Source organism: Myodes glareolus, chromosome 8 (assembly GCF_982192425.1).
Source record: "Myodes glareolus chromosome 8, mMyoGla1.1, whole genome shotgun sequence".
NCBI classification, from domain to species: Eukaryota; Metazoa; Chordata; class Mammalia; order Rodentia; family Cricetidae; genus Myodes; species Myodes glareolus.
This window is the reverse complement of record NC_142033.1, coordinates 39,923,143-39,944,796: the sequence shown is the minus strand read 5'-3', so window position 1 is coordinate 39,944,796 and position 21,654 is coordinate 39,923,143. Positions and strand designations below refer to the sequence as shown.

The following is a 21,654-nucleotide window of genomic DNA, read 5'->3' as shown; positions in this document are numbered from 1 at the left end:
ATTTCTCCCCACTTTGAGTCTTTCAAACTTACATTATTTTAATCACATCCTATATGAAAAGGCTCTCTGGAGCATCTCTGCTGACTGTCACATCATCTTATGTTGCTTTCCAGAGCCCAAGACATCATGGTTGTGAAAGGAACTTAAGGACAGGAACGTAACATGAGCAACTAGTGCTTGGGAACCTGTGGCTAAACTGTGTGACCTAAATATGAAGTTATGATTGAACATTCTTGGAGTGTGTGTGTGTTAAATTGGCCAAAGACTGTTTTGTTATAGATTAAATCACCTTTATCCCGGCTGGAGAGGTGGCTCAGTGGTTAAGAGCACTGGCTGCTCTTCCAGAGATCCCGAGTTCAATTCCCAGATGATATTTTTTGTCTCATACATAAGGTAGTGTGAACTGTAAAACTATCAGTGTAGGTTTATATCGCTAGCAATGCATCAACTCAAATTGTCAAAAGCATTGTCAGTCGGGCATTAGTGGCACAGGCCTTTAATCCCAACACTTGGGAGGCAAAGGCAGGTGGATCTTTGTGAGTTTGAGGCCAGCCTGGTCTACAAGAGCTAGTTCCAGGGCAGGCTCCAAAACTACAGAGAAACCCTGTCTCAAAAAAACCAAAGGAAAAAAAGACAAAAAAGGCATTAACTCAGAATGTCTCAAAAAGACCCCATCCCCAAATTGCAAGGTATACCTCAAATCAGACTGTGTTTTCACCAGCCTCTGTTACCACATGAGCAGAAATGATCCATCTCTTACCTAGGTTGTATGAGCAGCTCCCTTTCACTTCCTTCTTCTGCATTTGCCCACCCCTTTCTGCAGTTGGTTTCTGATGTAGCAGCCATTGGTCTGCTGAATGCTCTCAACATGTCTCCTCGCACAAAATCTGAACTTTAGTGGCTTTCGCTCTTGGAGCTCTTGCAGTGACCTACAACACCCCCCCCCCATACACCCACACACCCAACATACACACAAATTTCTATCTGTTTCTGGGACTGCTGCACTGGCCTCAGGCTTCTAGTCTCAATTATCTCCGTGTCTCCATTTTCTCTTAGCCTCTATATGAGGTAAGGTGACGGGAAACAATGCGTTTGTGCTTCTTAGCCTGGCAGGCAATAGCCCAGCCCCGTAACTGGAAGTACAGCCTGCACTGTGGACTGGTATTTCTTGGCTAGGGGGAAGAGTAAGTTAACAACTGGAATTTTTTTTTTTATGGAAAAGCAATAAGGGTTGACTGAAGTGTAGCTTCCATTATGGACTGATATTTCTTGATTAGGGGTCGAGGTAAGTCAACTATTGGGAAAAATAAAACACAACAAAACAAACCCTCTAATTTTCACGGAAAAGGAATCACACTCAGAACAAGCAAGGTGCAAAAGCTGATAAAGCAACATGTAGTAGATGCTCTGGTTCAAGTTAATAATTCTTTTTTTGTACTCTGACCTCTGATTACAATTCACTTGTCAAAGACACGTGGGGTTAGTAATAATTCTTTGATACTTCATATTTGTAACTTTAGAAAAAGAATATTTAGCTCCTAATTTAAAAATTTCCTTTTGTTTCTGTTTATTAACTTCTTCCCTGTGCTCAAAATCTTTGGGAAGTCTTGTGGCTCCTTCAAGTTTCCTTCTGTTGGCAGAAGAATGTGCGATTTGATGCTTCAGTGAATTAGTTCCTTTTTGGAATGAAGCCAAACTCATGGTCAGGACTGTTTACTGTTTCTCAGGCACAGCCGAGGCTTCATCTTCAAGAGGCAAAAACGAACATTCTCTGGCCTCCCTTCTGCAATATCTGCTTCTTTCTAAGCAGAAATTAGGGCAGGAACAAGATTTTCTTCTCATTTTATTTCTCTAGATCTACTTATGTCTAGAAGTAGACAAGGAATGGTGAAGGTTAATACTAAAATTGGCATAATTTCACCTACTTCTGTTTTTTGAAACCAACAAGCTAAAAATTGATGTCAGACAAGTATTTCCAGTAATTTTCCAAAGACAAGAAAAGAATGTTTGAGATGTTAGGAAAAAGTCATAAACAAACAGTAAGCAATGTGTTTATGTTGTTGAAATCATCCCAGCAGATAGGAAGCCAAGGTCAGGAGTTCCTGCCTGTTCAAAACCAACCCACGTGAAGAAAGAAGGGGAGGGAAGAAGAGGGGGAATGGGGTGGAGAGGACAATGAATCCTAGGAGATTTATTTATATTGAGAAGGGAAGTTGGCCAGAAAATGAGGGAGTGCATTGAAAGTTTATTGTCTACAGCAGAAGTTGGAGTAATTTCATGGAAATTTCATTTTTATCCTTCTCAATGAAGGGCTAGATATTAAAAGAATAAAAAATGTGGTTTTTAATTTCCGTTCCTTTCTTCACTACACATATCCTATTTCTCATGCTATAATTACAGTGAACACACAGGATAAGAGGAGGGGAAAATCCCAGTCTGAAGATGTTCACAGTGCATCAGGGGAGACGAAGCTCTAACCTGCTTGACTGAGACTCTTGAGAGGCACAAGAAAGATGCCTCCTACTTTCAACCCTTGTCCTTTTCCAAACTTTAGCTCCTTTAGCTGTCAATCCCCTTCATCATTAAGATTTTCATTTCAGGTATCTGGTTTTAGTCCTCATTTAAAACAACCTCAAATTTAGTTTTGTTTTCTTTTGTTTTGATTTTTGTTTTTGTTTTTAAATCTCCCTAACATCTGACCAGAATAGATCTATGTTCCATCTTTTTGCAAACGCTACATTGAGATCTTGTCTATGAAACAAAACACTTGTGAAATCCCCCACGCAACAATGCTGGAGTCAAAATGAGTAAGAATAATCCATTGTTGACTGAATAGCCCATTCATGGTGAGCGCCAGGTATGTGTGCCTAGGGAGAACAGACAGGTTACCTGTCTGAGAGTTCGTTCCCCTTGTACCTTGTGGGTTTCAGGGAGTGAACTCAGCTCATTCCACTCATCAGGTGTAGTAACAAGTGCTCTTATCTACCAAGCCATCTCGCCAGTCCCTCTGACTTATTTTTAAATATTGTTGTGTGTGCACGCACATGTGTTCATGATGGGGGGGCCCATGTGCCATTTCACACATGGGGAGGTCAGAGGACAACTCTGTGTGGAGTCTTATTTCCTACCTTTATGTGTGACCTGGGTATCAAATTTAGGTCATCAGCGGTACTGGCTGGTTTTGTGTGCCAACTTGGCACAAGTTAGAGTCATCAGAGAGGAAGGAGTCTTAGTTGAGGAAATGCCTTGATGGGATCCAGCTGTAAGGTATTTCTCATTTAAGTGCTTCATGGGGGAGGGCCCAGCCCGTGGTGAGCGGTGCCATCCCTGGGCTGCTGGTCCTGGGTTCTATAAGAATGTGGGCTAAGCAAGCCATGAAGAAGCAAGCCAGTGAGCAGCTCTCCTCCATGACCTCCGCATCAGCTCCTGCTTCTGGGATCCTGCCCTGTTTTGAGTTTCTGACTTCTTTCAGTGATGATCAGCAAAGCTGAGTGTAAGCCTAGTAAGCCCTTTCCCCCCCAACTTGCTCTTTGGCATGGTGATTCTGGTGTGCCGTTGTAGCAATAGAAACCCTAGGACATCAGCCTTATGCAGCAAGCAGTTTTACCTGTTGAGCCATCTCAGGTGTCAAGGTCCTTCCCCACTAATCATGAAGGGGAAAAGAACACATTCCAGCAGATAGATCTGTGCTCAAAATTAAATGTGTAGTCTTAGCCTGTGTGGAACCATTCCCATTGCTTTGCAATGAATCATCTAAGTCCGTTTTCAAGATAGCTAGCCAGGTTTGTCTCCTGACTAGACTCATCATTGTCCCAGAACTAAACAGGATGAAGCCAAGGACAGCAAGCTTGATCTTTGAATTGTCTGATACATGCAAAGCCTCGCAGGAATTACGATGTATGAGAATCATAAAATGACATTTCATCATTTTCCACTTCTACTTTTGTCTGTCTGACATAATAGTTGTCAGCACCAGCCTGGTCTACACAGCGAGTTCCGGGACAGCCAGGGCTGTTACTCAAAGAAATCCTGGTCCCCAACTCTAAAGAGATTCGCCTGCCTGACTCTGCCTCCCGGTTGCTGGAATTAAAGGCGTGCACCATCACCCCCGGCTTCAGTAGTAGTATTTTGAAGAAAAGCGTGCAAGGACGACTTGGAGAATAATAACTATGTTAATTATAGTTACGGCGGTCAAAGAAGGTCTGTTAGGTTTAAGCCAAGACCCGAATGAACCTGGCATGGAAATAGTTGTAACAGGCGAAGGGTGCTCAAATTTCTTTCTCTCTGAGACTAGGCTGTTTCAAAATCGCTTCATCTTCGTGTAAACATGATAAACATGTAAAAATCTTTAATTTCACGAACGCGTCTAATTTAGTGTACCACGGTCGAGAATCTGAGTTCGAGGGACAAGCAAGGCGACCGCGGTGATGGACAGGGCGGTGCCGAGGGTTCAAAGGGCACGGGGTTGGGGGGACGGAGGCTTAGATCCTGCCTTCGCCTCCCACATCCCACCCCGCGGAGTCAGGCAGCGCTTCGGGAGACTGTTCATCCCTCAAACAACGGGACGAGAACTTCCACAAGCCAACGGCTGCTGATGAAGCACACCGTGCACACCCAGTCTCCGCCCCTGGCCGCTCCCCCGCCCCCTGCGCGGCGTATTGCGTCGCTTCCGCCGTCACGTCACACCGCCCCGACTTCCGGGTCGCCGAGGCCGCCGCCGGCGGCGCACACAGCCGTGTCCGCTGGGGTCCAGTCTATGGAGTCAGTTGGCGCGGCCGGCGGCTCGGAGGCAGGAGGTGGTGTCCGAGTGGGGGCCTCTGCCCCGCCAGGATGTTTCCGGGCTTGGCCGCCGCCGTCGCGGCGCACAGGTGCAGCTGGGCGACGCTGTGCAGACTCGGTGGCGGCCGGGCAGTGGCCCGCGGCCGCAGCCAGGGTGAGTGACCGGCGGAGGCCGCTCTTGGCCTCGACGGTTGACCAGCTTGTCCTTCCCCAATCCTGAGCCTGCCGGTCTCGCACGGTCCCCACAGGCGTCCCCGCGAGCAGCGGCTGCAGAGTCCCCGCGGGGACCAGCGGGCGTGGGGACACCTCGAGGCGGACCACCGCACCTTAGGGCTTAGCGCCTATCGCAGTGACCCTCGGTGACCCCAAGGCCGTGGGAAATGTGGATTCCAGCAACTTGGAGGGTCCCTTGAGTTCGCCGCCGCAATTTTACCTGCCTGTTAGTTGGACTGAGCTACTCCTGCGCTGTTGTTTTCTTTATAGTGCCAACTCGTTTTTCTTAAGTCTCCCTAAATCAAAGTGGATGTCACATACGGATCTTAAGGTGTGGGCATCTCATAGTTATCGAATGAGCCTAGTTTGGGGACCGGAAGCCCCCCAAAACTTTGCAGTTTCATTGAATAATGTTTTTGGTGAAAATGTCTCCTGAAACTGTATATAACCCCTCTGGGGTGTGGCAGTGATTGAGTTTTGATCCTCAGCGTTTCTTTCTCAGTCAAATTTAAGTTGTTCGAGAATTTCTGAAAGAGCTTTAAACCTGTGAGTCCTATTTCTGTTCCCCTCCCTCGTTACTATAGCTTGGCATATCACAGCTTGACATAGAGGACTCATAGCAGAGCCCAGAAGGAAGAGCACAGGATCCAATCCACTGCTCACCTGATCCCCCAGATCTTTGGGAGTTGCAAAGAGGGTTTACAGAAACGTTTCTCAAAATTCAGGCTTCAAAAACTTTAAGTGGAAATCAAAAACTGTCACCATTCCTGCTTTTGAGTGGTAAAAGCGGTACCAGACTCCTGTGCTGTGCAAATAAAGCAGAATATATTCATATCGTATTTGTAACAAACATAAAAGCTAGCTCCTAAGATTGCAAATGAATTTATTACAATAACACTGGTTTTTAGGGGTTTTGGCAGTGACAGAAAACTGTAGCTATGGAGTTTTCCCATATTGGCAATATGCCTGGTTGTCTTAAGAACAGAATGAATCGTCTGTTTATATACTCTATTCTAAAACCCCAAGTAAACTTTGGCATATTTAATAAAATTCAAATAGTGACTGTTAAATGTGGTCCACACTTCCCTTTCAGTCTCGGTAAAATGAGTTGAAATAGTGTAATTTGTAATTCTTACTCTGGGTAGCTGTCACCAGACCAAAATGTTATGCTCTTTCCCTCATCTGTGCAATATAGATAATAATTGCCTATCTCATCCATTTAAGGATGACTTGGCAAAGTGCCTTAGGATGTTTACTACTACAAAAAACAATTGAATGTTTTTACACTTAAAACCCTTTTAGACTAAAAATTTACCTTTGTAGAAATCTTGTTACAATATTTGTTTGTTTGTTAAATTTAAAAATCATTTGGAGAAAGTGTGTTATTTAAGTTGGATGAATGCTACAAGAAAAACTATTTGAAGCTCTTGTTGTTTTGTTTTGTTTGGAGAGGGGAAGCTGGGATCTAAAAGCAGATGAAGAGATTTGAGAAGAAATAAAGTTTACTTTCTGCTTCTAGAATGCTTCCCTGTCTAGTTAAGGCTTCTAAAAGATAAACGGAGAGGCCAGGCATGGTGGTGCATGCCTTTAGTCCCAGGAGAGGCAAGCAGATCTCATGAGTTCGAGGCCAGCCTGGTCTACAGAGTCAGCTTCAGGACAGCCAGGACTGCAGAGAAAAACCCTGTCTTGAAAAACAAAACAACAAAAAAGAACAGAGGAGGGAACCACTGACTGATGTCAGTTTTTAAAGATGAGAAACCTCTGTGAAGGCAAAGAAAACAGGACAGTATTCAAGAGCCCAGTCCCATAATATAGTTTTGCATTGTTAGGTAGCCAAAATTTTAAAATAAAATTATTTTTATTTTATGTGCATTAATGTTTTGCCTATGTATGTGTGCTTGTGTGCACATGGAAGCCAACAGAAGGCATGGAATCACTTGGAGTTTTAATTATTACCATTTGCAGTACTTAGGTACTGAGCCATTTTTTCAGCCCCAGTACCTTTTATTGGAGATGCAGGAACTCCCTTGTACTGATTGGCCGCAGAAATGAGCATTGTTTTAGAAGGTTCTTCTCTATATGAAAGGAACTTGAAGAGGTTTGTGCCCTGTGACCTAACAATTGCACTTAAAAAGATTTACATTAAATAAATGTATATTTCAGTTCATTACTATACTAATAAATTGTAAACTTATTTATAGTTACAGGATTTACATTATATTCGATGCTTTAGTGATTTTACCTCCACCCCCGCCTTCTTTTTGAGACAGGGTCTCAACATTTAGTTTCGACTGACCTAGAACTGTGATCCTCCTGTCTCTATCTTCAAGACTTGGAATTGCAGGCTGTTTCTACCTCTTCTCAGCAAATGTCAGAAATAATAAACAAGACAGTAAAGATATAATGCAAGAAGTAGTGCAGGACTTGTCAGTGTTTGCCCTTGTTGCCTTCTTCAAAACTAAATTAAAGAAAAAAAAGGTGTGTGTGGGTGACTTTTTTATACCAGGTGTTAAAAGCATAGCACGCCCATTCTCCTGGGCTGGGCTACTCTGTCTTGCTCACACCTTTGTTTGCTAGATGAGTAGACAGGGTTTTCCTGCCGTGTTGGCTACCAGAAAGGACACAAGGGAAATGGGGCTCCTGAGTGTTACCATCACACAGACTGCCACACTTGACAGTGCTGTTGATAAGATCTCTTAAAAAAATAAATAAATTGACTATTTTAAAATTGTTACGTGTATGAGTGCTTTGCCTACATGTTTTCTGTGCATCATATATGTGCAGTGCTCATGGAATCCCAAAGAGAGTGTTGAACCTCCTGGAATCAGAACTGTAGAAGATTGTTAGCTGCCACACGAAGACCTGGGTCCTCTGGAAGTGCTCCAACCACTGAGCCATCTATCTAGTCTCCCTTAGGGTCTTAATGGAGCTCCAGGTCGCTTACTGATGCTTGTGCCTTTCGTTTCTTCTTATTGTACACTGGCCTTTTGTTTGTTTGTTTGAGATAAGGTCTCTCTATATAACTCTGGCTGTCCTGGAACTCACTTTGTAAACGAGGCAGAGGCAGGTGGATCTCTTGAGTTTGAGGCCAACCTGGTCTACAAAGAGAGTTCCAGGACAGCTAGGGCTGTTGCACAGAGAAGCTCTCAGAAACAAAACAAAACAAAACAAAAACAAAAGCAAAGTCCCTCATGAGTTTAGCTCTGTGTGTGTTTTAGAAAAGATCTCTCATGGCCTGGAGCTCAGCATGTAATAGACTGACAGAGAGTCCTGGGGACCCTCTTCTAACTGCCTCTCTAGCGGATGCCCAGCTTTTTATGTGTATACTGGTGACTGAACTCAGATTCCCATGCTTATAAGCAAACATTTTATCAATTCAACTGTCAGCCAGCCCAATTGCTTTTTTTTTTAAGTTATTTCTTTTATGTGTGTGCATGTTTTGTCTACATGTATGTCTGTGTACTGCATGTGTACCGCATGTGTACCTCATTCCTGAGGATGCCATATGGGGGTGTTAGGTCCTCTGGGTGGAGTTACAGTTGGTTGTGAGCTACCATGTCCTCATTTTATCATTTATGCCCCGGCAATGCTTAAGCATGTGTGGGCAGCCCGTTTATGGCGGTTCTCCAGCCGTTCCTATCCTGGGCAGTCCTCGATGCCTGTGTAATTGTCATAGCCAAGGTTCCACAGTCGTCCTTTATGCTGTCTGTCCAGCGGTGCACTCCTCCAAGCAGTGCTATCTCCAGGTGTCTGCTGTCATTCATTCTCATAACATGGCCTAAGTATCTCAAGTGCCGTTGCCGTATCCTGCAGTTTATTTTCTTCTGTAGATGGAGATATTTCTTATGGAGCTATCATGTCGGTACTGGAAACTGAACCCAGATCCTTTGGAAGAACAGCCAGTATTCGTAACCATTGAGCCATCTCTTCAGCCATGCAATTACGAGTTTTTAATATGTCAGTGCTTTAGAATTTGAAAGGAAGAAACTACTGAAATAGTCTCTTAGGTAAGGGGACTGATGTGTGAAATATGGGCTACAACTTTGACTCAAGCCCTAAAATTAGCTAGAAACAAACCTAAACTATAAGATGTCTTTTTGTTGATTTTTTTTGGAGATGCAACACACATAATAGACTGAGTTGTCAGTTTGCAGGATGGAAAATAGTATATATTATAGTATACTATATATAGTATATATATAAAATTTTTCTTAGTCTCAAAGTGAAAGCCAATGAAATAAGTAGTAGACGACATCTAGATTGGAGACAGCAAGCAGTGAACAGTAGCAGTGGCTGCTGCTAGGAGCCACAGAAGCAGTAGCAGTAACATAAAAGCAGAGCCTGGTAACCAGGCCCCTGGTTGTTGTGACTAAACCAGTAAGATCCCAGCAGTTTTACAACGTGAATCAAAACAGTCCTTAGGTATGCAGCAGCGAGAAAACTGTTCAAGTAGAACAGTAAGTGCCAGACTAAAGACTGACGTTCATATGTAACTAATTTTAGATATCACCTTGAAGAAAGGGAGTTAAGATTGGGAAATATGGTTTACTATATTTCTGCCAGCTGGAATTAATGTATTCCGCAGTTCATTCCACAATGATTGATTATGTTTTTTGCTGCTGTATTAAATTTTATATTGGTTTTATTGAGTCAGATGTATACCTGTGTAGTTTTGCCCTGTAAGCAGTTTTCAACTATGTATTAGTGGCAAAGGCATACTGAAAGCTGTTAATACCTGGCATTCTATTGAAATTAAAAATTAAGCCTGTGTCCAAACAGCTAGCAAGGGAGCTATCTAAGATAACCGTATAGTATTCGAATTTGAGAGACCTCTACTGGCCAGAAATAAGAGCATTTGAGCATTGCTTCAGACTGTGACTGAAATGGATTGAAATGTACAGCACATCGTACTGAAATCTGGAATTGTAACAAAATGTGCAAACTAAAACCAGGCCATCTCTGCGGTATGCTAGATGGTGCTCTTAGCGTTTTGAGAAATGGTGCATAAGAAGGAAGGAAGAATTAAGCACTGTGCCTGCCTTAAACGGTGCTACTGAGTAACCAGAGGGGGTCTTTTCCCTGGGTGAAGGTATTCTACTGAGTGGAGAAGTAATGCAATTGGAGCTACAGTTTTAAAGCCACCTGATGAATAAATGGATCTAGCATGGAATAGCAGTAGTCATTGCCATAAATAAAGGGACAACTAGATATTAGGTGAGTTTTTTCATTTACTGTGCTGCTCAGGGTCCAGTGCTCTACCACTGAGGTACAATCACAGCCCAGAATAACCAGCCCACAGAGAGGCTTCATCACCGCCTACACATGCAACTGAATTCAGAAAAAGCTGCCACACACACTCTTGATCTGTGGGACATAGAATAGGTTAAACAGCATCCTGGGAATTCAGTCACTAAAGTCCAGACTGGAAACTACCAGGGCAGAAATTCAGACAAACAACTTAGTTTATTCAATATTTAAAGAATGCAAATAGAAAAAAAAAAACAGTTGCATGACTTTAAAAATGTTTAAAAGAGATCTCAGGCACAGTATGGGTCTTTTCACAGAAATGAAAAAACCATGTTTGTGACAACTGGCCAACCACTTTCTCTTTTTAGACAATTATTTATTATTGTAGGTGACTGTGTCTGATGTGTGTTTGGGGGTATAAGAGCACACATATCGTAGCACTTGTGGAGGTCAGAAGATAACGCTCTGAGGTTGGTTCTTAGTGCTTTTCTCTGTTGAGCCATCTCGTCTACCTCCACCCCAACCCAGTCTCTGACTCTTGAGATTCACTGTTTATATTTAGGGATAAGAGTGTGCTAAAACTTGAGTTACAAACATTTGGCCCTAAATAAGCTTAGGAAATTTGAGATGCTTTTTAGAAAAACACAAATTATCACTACAGGCAAATTTGACTATCAATTGTGCTGAAATTTATTTTTGGATTCTCAGCAGAAAAGGCAAACTAGATCCAAGGTACATTTTGTTTGTTTGTTCTCTTTCCCTCCCTTGTCATTATATTATTATTATATCATCATCATTGTTATTATTGTTTTTAATATTTTATTATGGCAGGTTCTCACGATGCAGCCTTGGCTGGCCTCAAATTTGGTGTATAGACCAGGCTGACCTCTGACTCACAGAGATCCACCTGTCTCGGGCTCTCCAAGTGTTGAGATAAATGGTGTGCACCACTGCTCCTTTCTCACATATGGCCTTAATTCCCCTTCCTATCTCCTTAGTCTTCCTATTCTGCCTTAAGAACCCCAGTGGCCACAGTGAAGAAGATGTGTTTGATAGGTTACATGTCTCAATTTTTGTCACTCAGCTTTTAGAAATAGATGCATATAACCAAGACCATGTTGGACTTGATCAATTTGCCAAATAGACAAAAGAATACATTGACATCGGGGAGTTTCCCCCAAAATCACTGTTTTGGAAAAATCAGTTTTCAGCAATTAGACGTTGTACTGCTCTACCCCCTGGTGCTGAAAGAAGGTAAGGTCCTATCTCTGAGCCATGTCCTCCACCCCAGTGTCAGCTCTCCAGTCCCACTCGATGCTGTAAATGCATTGTAAAAGCTGGACTATCTCTGATGACGTGGTTAGATTCATGTAAAACCTTCAAAATTGTAACTTTTATCTAAATAGTTCTTGAGTTCTTTGAAGAGCTGGAATTCAGAGTACACAGAGTAATACATAAAAGGGAAGGTCAGGAGAGTAGATGTCCACTTTTCTGTCGCTTGACTAAAATGGTGGAGTCTCTTTAAAGCCACTGTCAACCAAGATGCAGCAGCTCAAGGGCTTTGGTCTTCTGTTCTCTCTCTCAGTGAAAATTCTCATGTGCTGGGGCATTCACCAAATGGTGATCTAATTATCTGATTAAAAATCAGAGACAACAGGACTCACTACTAATAGGATTCATTTATTGATTATGACATGAAAGGACTAAATCTCCAGCTCACAGAAAGAAGACATGGGATGATTTTGAGCAGGAAGCCCTCATGACTATCCCTTACCCAGAATCTGCTGTTCATTATATTGTGCCAGTTTTGTTTTTTTTTAAATGAAGCCAGCATACAAAATAAGAGTATCTGTTATGTACTGTGTACCACCTTTTGGAATAATTGAGTATGAGTGTTTTGCTCGATTATGTGTGTGTATATGTGTGTGTGTATAGTATATTGTGTATATATGTATAATATATGTATATGTTATATGTCTATATTAAAGTTTCTAAATCAAATATAAATTAGGAAAAAGTTGAAATATTTGATTCTTATATTTCTAAGGAAATACCTCAAGTCAAACCTTTGTTTTGTTAATTGTATATTTGAGAGTTGTTTTGAAAGTAAAGTGGTTTTTTTTTCTCTTAGGATGGAAGAATTTAATGACTTTTGGAAGCTTTACATACATGGTTCCCAACAGTCACCCACATGTTTGTACTCTGAGTAGAGTCAAGTTGTACTCTACAGAAGTCCACAAAGGAGGACAGGGATCACAAACTCCAAGAGCAGGAAAACCCCCAGCACCTAAGGAAACAGGTATGTGTACACTTGCTGAAAGCTTTTAAATTTCCTCTGTATTGGAAGAGTGTAAAGTTATTGGCTCCTGAATACTAGAACTTACTTATAAAACTATCTGGACTGGTGTGTGTTTGAGGGCGAGGGTGGGGAGCTGCAACAAACAAAAATATTCCAAAGTGGAAGGTGAGGACCAATTCCTGAGGTTATCTTGACCTCCACACACACTTGGGCCACACAAGGACCTGTACTCACATATACAAACAAGCACATGTGCAGGCGTGCACACATACATGCACACACACACACACACACACACACACACCAGTTTATTTGCATAAACTCATAATGTCTGTTTCCTCTGTTATGTTGCATATATGGTTCTGTTTTACTTCTAGTGATGTTTCCTTACCTTTAAAGCTCGCTAGGGCTTTGTGTTTTATTGTTTTGTCACAGCATTTGGTCTCTGATTAAGGCATGACGTTTGTTGCCTAAGTTTTGGTTTATCTGAATAGTTTTTTTAAGTGGCCCTCATGTGTTTGAAAACAATGTGTATTATTGATTTCTTGAGACAGGATTTATATATGTATAGATTTATAACCTTCTTTAAAAATCTTTTTAAAAATAGTATATGAGTTCCAGGACAGGGTTCAAAGCTACACAGAGAAGCCGTGTCGTAAGAAAAACCAAAAATAAAATAAAATAAAATAATATCTAAAATTTCCAATTTTATATAGAAGTTATATATTCTATTATTACTTCAAAGACTAAAGATAATCAATGTTTAAGTTCCCTTGGAAAATGCAAAGACCTTAGAATACCTAACTCTTGACAACTTGTTCCCAATGGATGTGCTGTTTATTGGCTAATATTTTATATCCATTCAATTCTTTCAATTCTGTAAAACATACATTGGTGTTTTGTTGGTTTTTTGTTCGTCCTTTTTTTTTTTTTTTGGCTGTTCTGGTGATTGAACTCACACAAGAGGCAAGTACTCTACCATTGAGCTACCCCAGCCTTTAACAAAAATTATTATTAGAGTGTGTGTGTGTGTGTGTGTGTGTGTGTGTGTGTGTGTGTGTGTGCATGTGTTTACATGCATGTACGTGCCCATCTGGAGCTCAGAGGACAACTTTGTTAAGTGTGGAGGATGAAACCTACTCACCAAAGTTATGTAAAAAGTGCTTTTGTTCACTGAGCATTTCATAAGCACATCAGCTTTATTATTTTATTTATATTTTTAATACTCTTTGAGACAAGATTACATATTCCAGACTGGCAAGAGCCTGCAGCTAGGCTCTCTGCTTCCCAGACAGGAGGAAGAACTGGGTGGGGAACAAGATGTGGCTCCTGAGCCAGGCGGTAGTGGCGCAAGCCTTTAATCCCAGCACTCAGGAGGCAGAGGCAGGCGGCTCTCTGTGAGTTCGAGGCCAGCCTGGTCTACAAGAGCTAGTTCCACGACAGGTTCCAAAGCTACAGCAAAACCTGAAGGAAGAAAGGAAGGAAAGAAGGAGGGAGGGATGGAGGGAAGGAGGGAAGAAGGGAGGAGGGAGGGAGGGAAGAAGGAAGGAAGGAAGAAAGGAAGGAAGACGTGGCACCTGTTTGTTGAAAACTCATTTGACAGGTGAGATGTCATGCCATTGACAAATGCTCAGGGTGGGGGTGGGGATGTCTCATAGGTCGTCCCAGTACAGTGTCTGTCAGTATCTGTGAGAAGGCCTGAGCAGAGGCTGGATTTGTTTTTAAAATTTTGGAGGATGGCTTGTTGCAAAATGGCAAACAGATTGTAAAGGAAGGAACCTGCAACAGTAATGCAAGCAAGGATTTAGCTATATTAATGACAGGGATTTGTTATTTTATGATTGTTGATTGGTGTTTTGCCTGCAGGAATGTCTGTATGAGAAGAGAGTGTTGGATCCCCTGGATCAGGAGTTACAGACACTTGTGAGCTGCCTTGTGGGTGCTGGGAGTTGCACCTGGATCCTCTGGAAGAGCAGCCAATGTTCTTAACCACTGAGCCATCTCCACAGCCCCAATCCTAATCCAGCCTAATCCTTTCCAAGCATTCAAATATGTGAGCTCGTGATGGGCATTCTTATTCAAACCACAGCAGGCTGCTTCTCCTCTTTGCTTCTGTATTGATTTTCCAGATAGCCAGCATGGTCCTTAAACAATAGATTGTATCACTTTCTTTTTTTTTTTAATGATTTATTTATCTTTTATTTTATGTGCATTGGTGTGAAGGTGTCAGGTCCCCTGGAACCGGATTTTCAAACAGTTGTGAGCTGCCATGTGGATGCTGGGAATTGAACCCAGGTCCTCTGGAAGAGCAGTCAGTGCTCTTAACCGCTGAGCCATTTCTCCAGCCCTGTATCACTTTCTTTTAGAGCTTCCCCTTGACTTTCATTTATTCACAGAACAAAATTTACTCAAATAAAAAATTCACTATCTTCCCTCTCAAAATGCCCCATTATGATGGTTATTCTTGCTTCTCAACTTGACTACATCTGAAATTAACTAAAACCCAAATGGCTGGGCATGCCTGTGAGAGATTTTTTTTATAATTAAATCATTTGAAGTGGGAAGACCCACTTCTAATCAGGATCTTTGAGGTGGGAAAATTCATCTTTATGCATGTATATATGTATGTATGTATGTATGTAATGTATGTGCATATGTATGTATGTATTGGTTTTTAAGACAGGGTTTTTATGTATAGCCCTGGCTGTCCTGAAACTCACTCTGTAAACCAGGCTGGTCTCGAACTTGGATATCTGCCTGATTCTGCCTCCTAAGTGCTGGGATTAAAGGTTTATGCCACCACTGTGGTATATTGGAAGATAAACCATTACTCCAATCTTTTGAGGTGGAAAAATCCACCCACCTTTAATCTGGGCCACACCTTCTGCTGGCAGCGTATGTAAAGGACATGTAAGAAGGGAAGCAAGTTCATCCCTTCACTGGTATCAGAGTTTACTTCTTCAGATTCCAGTGTATACTGAAGACCAGCTGAGACTGGGCTTCCAGCCACATGGACCAGACCGCTATGAATTCTTCAACCTTCTGGTGGTGGACAGACAGCCAGTGTTGGACTAGATGAAACACAGCCTGTGAGCCTTTCTCGTAAACCCTTTGACCTCCACACACGTCATAGCACACCTGGGTTACATAACTCATATATATGCACATATAGAGACACAAAATTAATTGATTGAATTTTTAAAGAGTTGGGTATTACTAGTTGAAGGAATAAAAAGTGTAATGAGTCTCTTAAGTTCAGAATTCAGCATGCTTATTGTTAAAACCCAGTATAGGAAAGAACAGTTGATGAGATGACATAATTAGGGGCAAATATATTAGATAGTGGTTTTCTTAGGTAAACATAAACTCAGACAAATATATTAAATGTTGGTTCCACTATACAGGATCTTTAAAATTGACATCCATGAGTTTCTTTTTTCTCTGAGGACTAGAGTTTAATTGTCTTATAGTAGAAATACATTGTTTATTGACTGTTTTATTTTGGGCTCTTTTTCAAGATTTGCCTAAGCCAAATTAGACCTTGTTAGCTATCAGATAGATACCAAGTAATTGCTTGATTGAAAGATAATTTATATACTTAAGAGTTTTAGATTGACTTTTGAATAATTCAAATCACATGGTGAAGTCAGGAGCAGCTCATTAAGGAGCAGAGGCTTGCTAAGACATCCTTAAATTTTTAAGGAGCATTCAGATGGTTTGAATTTTAGTAAAATTAGTTTCAATTTTACTAATGACAGCAGATGTGTGGCAAACAGCCAGAATTTGAGTTTAAAACAAATGTCTAGAGGTATTCATGGGTAGAATATCTGATTATTTGTAGAAATTATGAAGATTCTATACCAGCAAGTAGTGTGAGTTTATTAAGATGGTTGTGGTTTGTAAAATAAGTATTCATGCATGTGTTTGAGCCATTTGCTAACCTCCTTGTTTGTGCTTCATAGCATTATATATATATAGTAACATCTAGACAGTTCTTAATGAGAATAGTCACAAGTTTCCATCTGAGAGCAACTTATTTTATGTGCTTTGGTTAAATGATCATTGTGGGGGTTAAGTGGCATTTCTGAAGCATTCAGCATATTTTAGTTTAGACAGAATTGCAGTATCTGAGACCAGCCTGTACTCATACAAAATAAAACAGAATGAAGCTCTAGCTTATATTTCATAGTCATTTAAGAGTGAGAAGACAGAAAAATAAGTAATTTAGAGATAATGGAGGGCTGAGAAAATTGATCAGAGGATAAAGTGCTTCCCGTCAAGTGGGAGGACTGGGTTCAGATCCCCAGGACCCACATAAAGATGATGCAGTAGAACATGTATGATCCCAGTATGCCTGCAGAAAAGTGGGAGGTGGAGATGGGAAAAATCCCAGCTCATGGGCCAGCTTGCTTGGCGCATGAAGTAGCAAATAGCAAGAGGGTAAAAATTGTCCTCTGACCTCCACATGGTGCATGTCTATTCTTGTGCCTACAGTCACATTAAGATGTGCACATACATCACACACGGACATCCACATACACCACACACTTGTATTACTAGCCTTAAAATATCCTTTTAGAGCTAAAAACATTTTCTTAGATAATTTAAGCTTTTATGTCTCTCAGTCCTATAAACTTTAATCTCTTTTTGTAATTTTTTTTCTGAATTTGGTAACGATAATGAAGAAAATGGTATAACTATGTAGTATTCAATCCCCATCAGAGACCCAAGGAAGATAAATTTTTACCTGAGTAAACAGGAAGTGCAGAGCAAGCAGCTTCTAAAGCAATAGAAATGACAGAGACAAGTGGCTGCCTTGACAGTCATCCAAGGTTCTCTGCAGTATTAGGGCATCCGTCTTTGGTCTACAGGTCTAGAATATCTGACAGGTTTTTCTTTGAAACAGAAATTTTGAATGACTGTCCTATCTTTTCTTGGCAAAGTTTGGTAGTCACCTTTTCTGTCCTGCTTGTCCAATTTGGACAGCATGTTGTCAGCAGTTGAGTCAAGGTCAGTCTCTTGCCCAATGACTGACTTTGCCACAATAAAAGCAAATTCCATATGGAGGTTCTTCAATGCCCATCATCTTCTTTGAAGTAGATTGACATTGTCAGAAGTAGACGTATCTCACTGTCATGAAAAGCCTTATGTTATTAAAACATCTTAAATGTCATATTCTGTAGGTCTCTGAAGTGTTTTAAGACCACCCATTGGGGCTGGAGAGATGGCTCTGTGGTTAAGAGCACTGACTGGTCTTCCAGCAGACCTGGGTTCAATGCCCAGCACCCACATGGCAGCTCACAACTGTCTGAAGAGCCAGTTGCAGGGGATCTGACACCTTCACACCAATGCACATAAAATAAAAATAAGTTATTAAAAAAAAGACCACCCATCTATCTAAAGTTTATCTGTTGGACCTTGAAAACATACCTAACGTGACTAAAAGTTTGATTGTTATAGATGACTAACTACTAACATGCATTTATTAATTATCCTAAATAGTTTGTAATAATAGCTTTCAAGGACTAGAACTTAACATTACATTTTAAAATGAACTGCATAGGTAAAGTACCTTAAACAAGAGTAGAAACATATATACAATATGTTAAAACAAAAATGACCTTAAATTTGTATGAGTGTACAAAAATCCATACCAATGTAAATAAAACTAGTAGCTGCTTTTTAGTTAAGTAGATTGTCATTCCTATATCCTCCCCATTTTATTTTCAGAAAGAAATCCCTGAATCTAACTTCATTTGTGTAGCTTTTCCCTGACCATGACCAGTAACAACTTGCAACCAGCTCCCCTCCCCAAACAGTGACAGACATCCATAACCTACCAAATGACCAAAAACCACCCACCCCACCTCTTGGGAATGTGGAGGCCATGTTCTTAAAATTGCTTCCTGTTGTCTGGAGTCAGTGGCATCTTCAGTGGATCCTGAGAAAATTGGGATAATGGTCAAGTCCTGGAAGACCTAACTTATTATTTTTTGTTCAGTCTCTGTGTAATGGAAAAGTACAAAGCTTACCTGAAGTCCTAGCTAGAGTAGTCTGTGAGGCTAAACTATCTCAGCTAGCTTTTTCGAAGTTATTCAGGATGCAGATTTTTGAGGAGACTGCAACAGAGGTGTTCTTAGAGGCTTGGTCACCTAGGCTACTTGTCTTCATTGGTGCCTGTTTTTTTTTTTCCTTTCTGAAAATGGAATAAACTTCTTTGTATAAAAGGCAATATAAATATCTATATAAACACAAGTTTGGAATGTGCAGTATGTACAAATCAGCTAAAGATTATTTTCTGTTTGAGCAGGCAAAAGACATCTGTCAACTTTATAAGTCATTTGGCCTATATATCCAAACTGTAATATAAGTCTTCATTCATGCCATATGAAAGAATGCATATAATAATAATTCATGAGGACTCTGTCGCCAACAAGATTTTTCATGTTTCATTCAGTCTCAGAACTGTTCCTATGTAGAGGGATCAGCATATATTTCCTCTTGTAGTTTTTCTTGATTTCTTCCTTCATGTCTGTAGCCACAGTTTTCAGGAGGTCTCGCCAAATCAAATCTGGTCTTTATTAATTTTGAAGAAATACATAGCTTTCATTTCCCATGGGAAAAAAGGCATCACCTCTCCCCCAATACAAAACATTTCTGACTCCACTCTGAAGTTAAGTCATCCTTAAAATATATAGGCTGATTTAATAGCAGTTTTTTCTACAATCCAGTGTTTCCCAGCAGCATTTGCCCTTCGCTCATTATCACTCAAAAACGTAAGTCAACCAAACACCATACAAAATCCAGATGCCTTGTGTATTTCCCGTCCTCACATGGCTTAGTCTTACATTGCTTTACTGTGTTATTTTAAAACTTTATTTCTATGATTGTCCATACCCATTTTCTTTTCTTCGGCATCTAAACACATTTTCAAGTATACTGAACCTATTCAGAGTTTGGTTTTTTTTTCCTGGTCTGGACCTGACTTTTTGCATGCCTGCAGATTTTCTCTGACCACGTGAGCCAAACATTAAATGGCCAGCCCATCTGCAGTGCGACTCCACTTAGCACATGGTGCTGGCGGCTGGCTCTACCCACCTCTACCCCCTGGGATGGGTCTAGCATTCTACCCCCACTAATTCTGGGCTGCAGCCACTGACCTTCTGTGAGAGCCGAGCCTCATGCCAAGCCCTGGTTTACTGGCCCCAACTCTGTGAAGTTGGTAGGTCCACTGGAGGCTTTCTACCTAGTGCCAAATAGCAGGCCAGCTTCTCAAGTGCTCAACTGCTTGCAGGGCCTCTTAAAGAAGCCATGCCTCTGTGTAAGGCAAACACTGTCACTGCCTGAGAGATTGCATTTACTTGGAATCCATGTCTGGCTCCAGATTTGGAACTTTTTTTATTTTAGCTTTCTCAGGCTCTATGGTGGATATATGTGGCCTCCACATTTGGTACCAAATGATATTTTTTGTCAGCTTCATGGCTGCACATCAGTCTACTGATATTTTAATTGCCATCTGCTTGCTGCCCCACAGCCCCGCCATCAGCGACCCACCTGCCACTCAGGCTGCAGCCTGAAGGGACTTCTGGTCCCACAACCCTGACCTTGCCATGGCCATAATGTGTGGGTTTTAACTAAGTCTCTATTCTATTTATCAATAAAGATTTGGGAGTTAGCTACTTGGCTGAAAACCTGCTAGGTCAGAGAAGCCGAGAAGAACCACGACCTTCCTTTTTTAGCTGGAGATCCAGCAAGAGACGCATCTCACCACTCATCTGAAACTAAAAAGAAGCATGGGACTCCAAGTCCCACCCTCTCCTTCCTGTGTGTCTCTTCATATCCCTGGCTCCTTCAGACTCTATAGCTATTTCTAGTCAACTAGTTGCTGGTTCCACCCCCTGAACCAAGGTTGATTTTATTTAATTAACACAAATGTAAACTCAGGGTTCGCAATGTGATCGAATATCCTGCAACAAGTACATTTGGACTGTTGAGCAGGATAAGAAAGAGAATCTGTGGAGACACCTTATCTAGAGAAACCAGAATGGAAAACGAGATCAAGCAACAATTCAGCCTAAGAACTGCCCAACAGAGAATCCAGGATGTTGTGAGTCTAGTTGTTGCTCATTTGAAATAATCATTTTATATATCAACAGTATGCAGAAAACCAAAAGAATGTTCCTTGGGAGTGATACCTTTGAGGTCACAAGAGGAAAATTAAACATTACTCTGCAATTTCATGCCGATTTAAAGGTGAAAATAAGCTTGTTATTAAGCATGAAGATGGATATTACAGCCATTTCCCTCAGAGTTAAAGAAGAACATTGTTAAATTAAATATTTCCCTAAGTTACAAAATAAACTCAGGGATATAAGAATACAGACAAGATAGTGAAGAACAAGAAATAACTAAATCATGTTGATAAAATTATTAATAATAGAAATAACAAATGTTCTTTTAGTATTTGATATTAAAACTTTAATCTAGGGTGATATGTAAGGTTTCTTTTGTTCTAGAGGATTGGAAATATTTACTGACTTTGCAAATGGCTGAAAGAGTTACAGGAAATATTCTGTGTATACTAAATTAAAGAGTATAAATATAAGTTTATAATTTCCAAACCAACAGTTGGAGGGTGGAATGGAAGGAACATATGGAAAATCAATCAACTCTTAACAGATGGCCGGAATGTGAAATAAAATAAAAGCAAAGGAAAAAGGACAGTAACAAACACAACAATCAGATGGTTGTATTTAATGCAGAGGCATATCATTTAAATGCATGCATGTTGCAAAGAGGTGGAAGCACAGACTTTCTTTGTATTCTGCTCCTCTGTCTCTCATCTGCTTCAGCACTTGTTCGTGTGATTTATCTTCTAACTATACCAGCAATTTTCCCTTCCTTGATTCTGTTCTCCCTCAGCTTCTACTGAAAACCCAGATGGGATTCTGTCTCTGTGCTTGCCTCTTCCATTGCCCCTCCTCATTCTTCCACAGAACGTATTCAAGAGGTTCCCACGGTTTTCATGTCACTAGTTGCTCAACATGCACTGTGAACCCCTTCTGTTTTGCCCTAATGTAAAAGATGCCTGCTTATGTATCAGATATTGTTGTAAA

The 21,654-nt window shown here is 41.0% G+C and overlaps 1 protein-coding gene and 1 long non-coding RNA gene across 3 annotated transcripts in view; one reads left to right on the top strand and one right to left on the bottom strand.

Annotated features, from left to right (window-relative positions):
- Positions 1-887, bottom strand: part of LOC146893834 (uncharacterized) — a 38,300-nt gene extending 37,413 nt beyond the window's left edge. Inside the window, exon 1 of the long non-coding RNA XR_015002698.1 lies at positions 761-887. This is a non-coding gene — a long non-coding RNA (uncharacterized LOC146893834). The remainder of the gene's footprint in view (positions 1-760) is intronic.
- Positions 888-4,694: 3,807 nt separating this feature from the next.
- Positions 4,695-21,654, top strand: part of Slc30a9 (solute carrier family 30 member 9) — a 58,307-nt gene continuing 41,347 nt past the window's right edge. Inside the window, exons 1-2 of one of the 2 annotated variants that reach the window (XM_085691806.2) lie at positions 4,695-4,933; positions 12,371-12,538. In XM_085691806.2, the coding sequence (XP_085547932.1) occupies positions 4,831-4,933; positions 12,371-12,538 (271 nt within the window). In that variant the 5' untranslated portion in view covers positions 4,695-4,830. The remainder of the gene's footprint in view (positions 4,934-12,370; positions 12,539-21,654) is intronic. The other variant, XM_085691805.2, reaches the window with a different exon arrangement.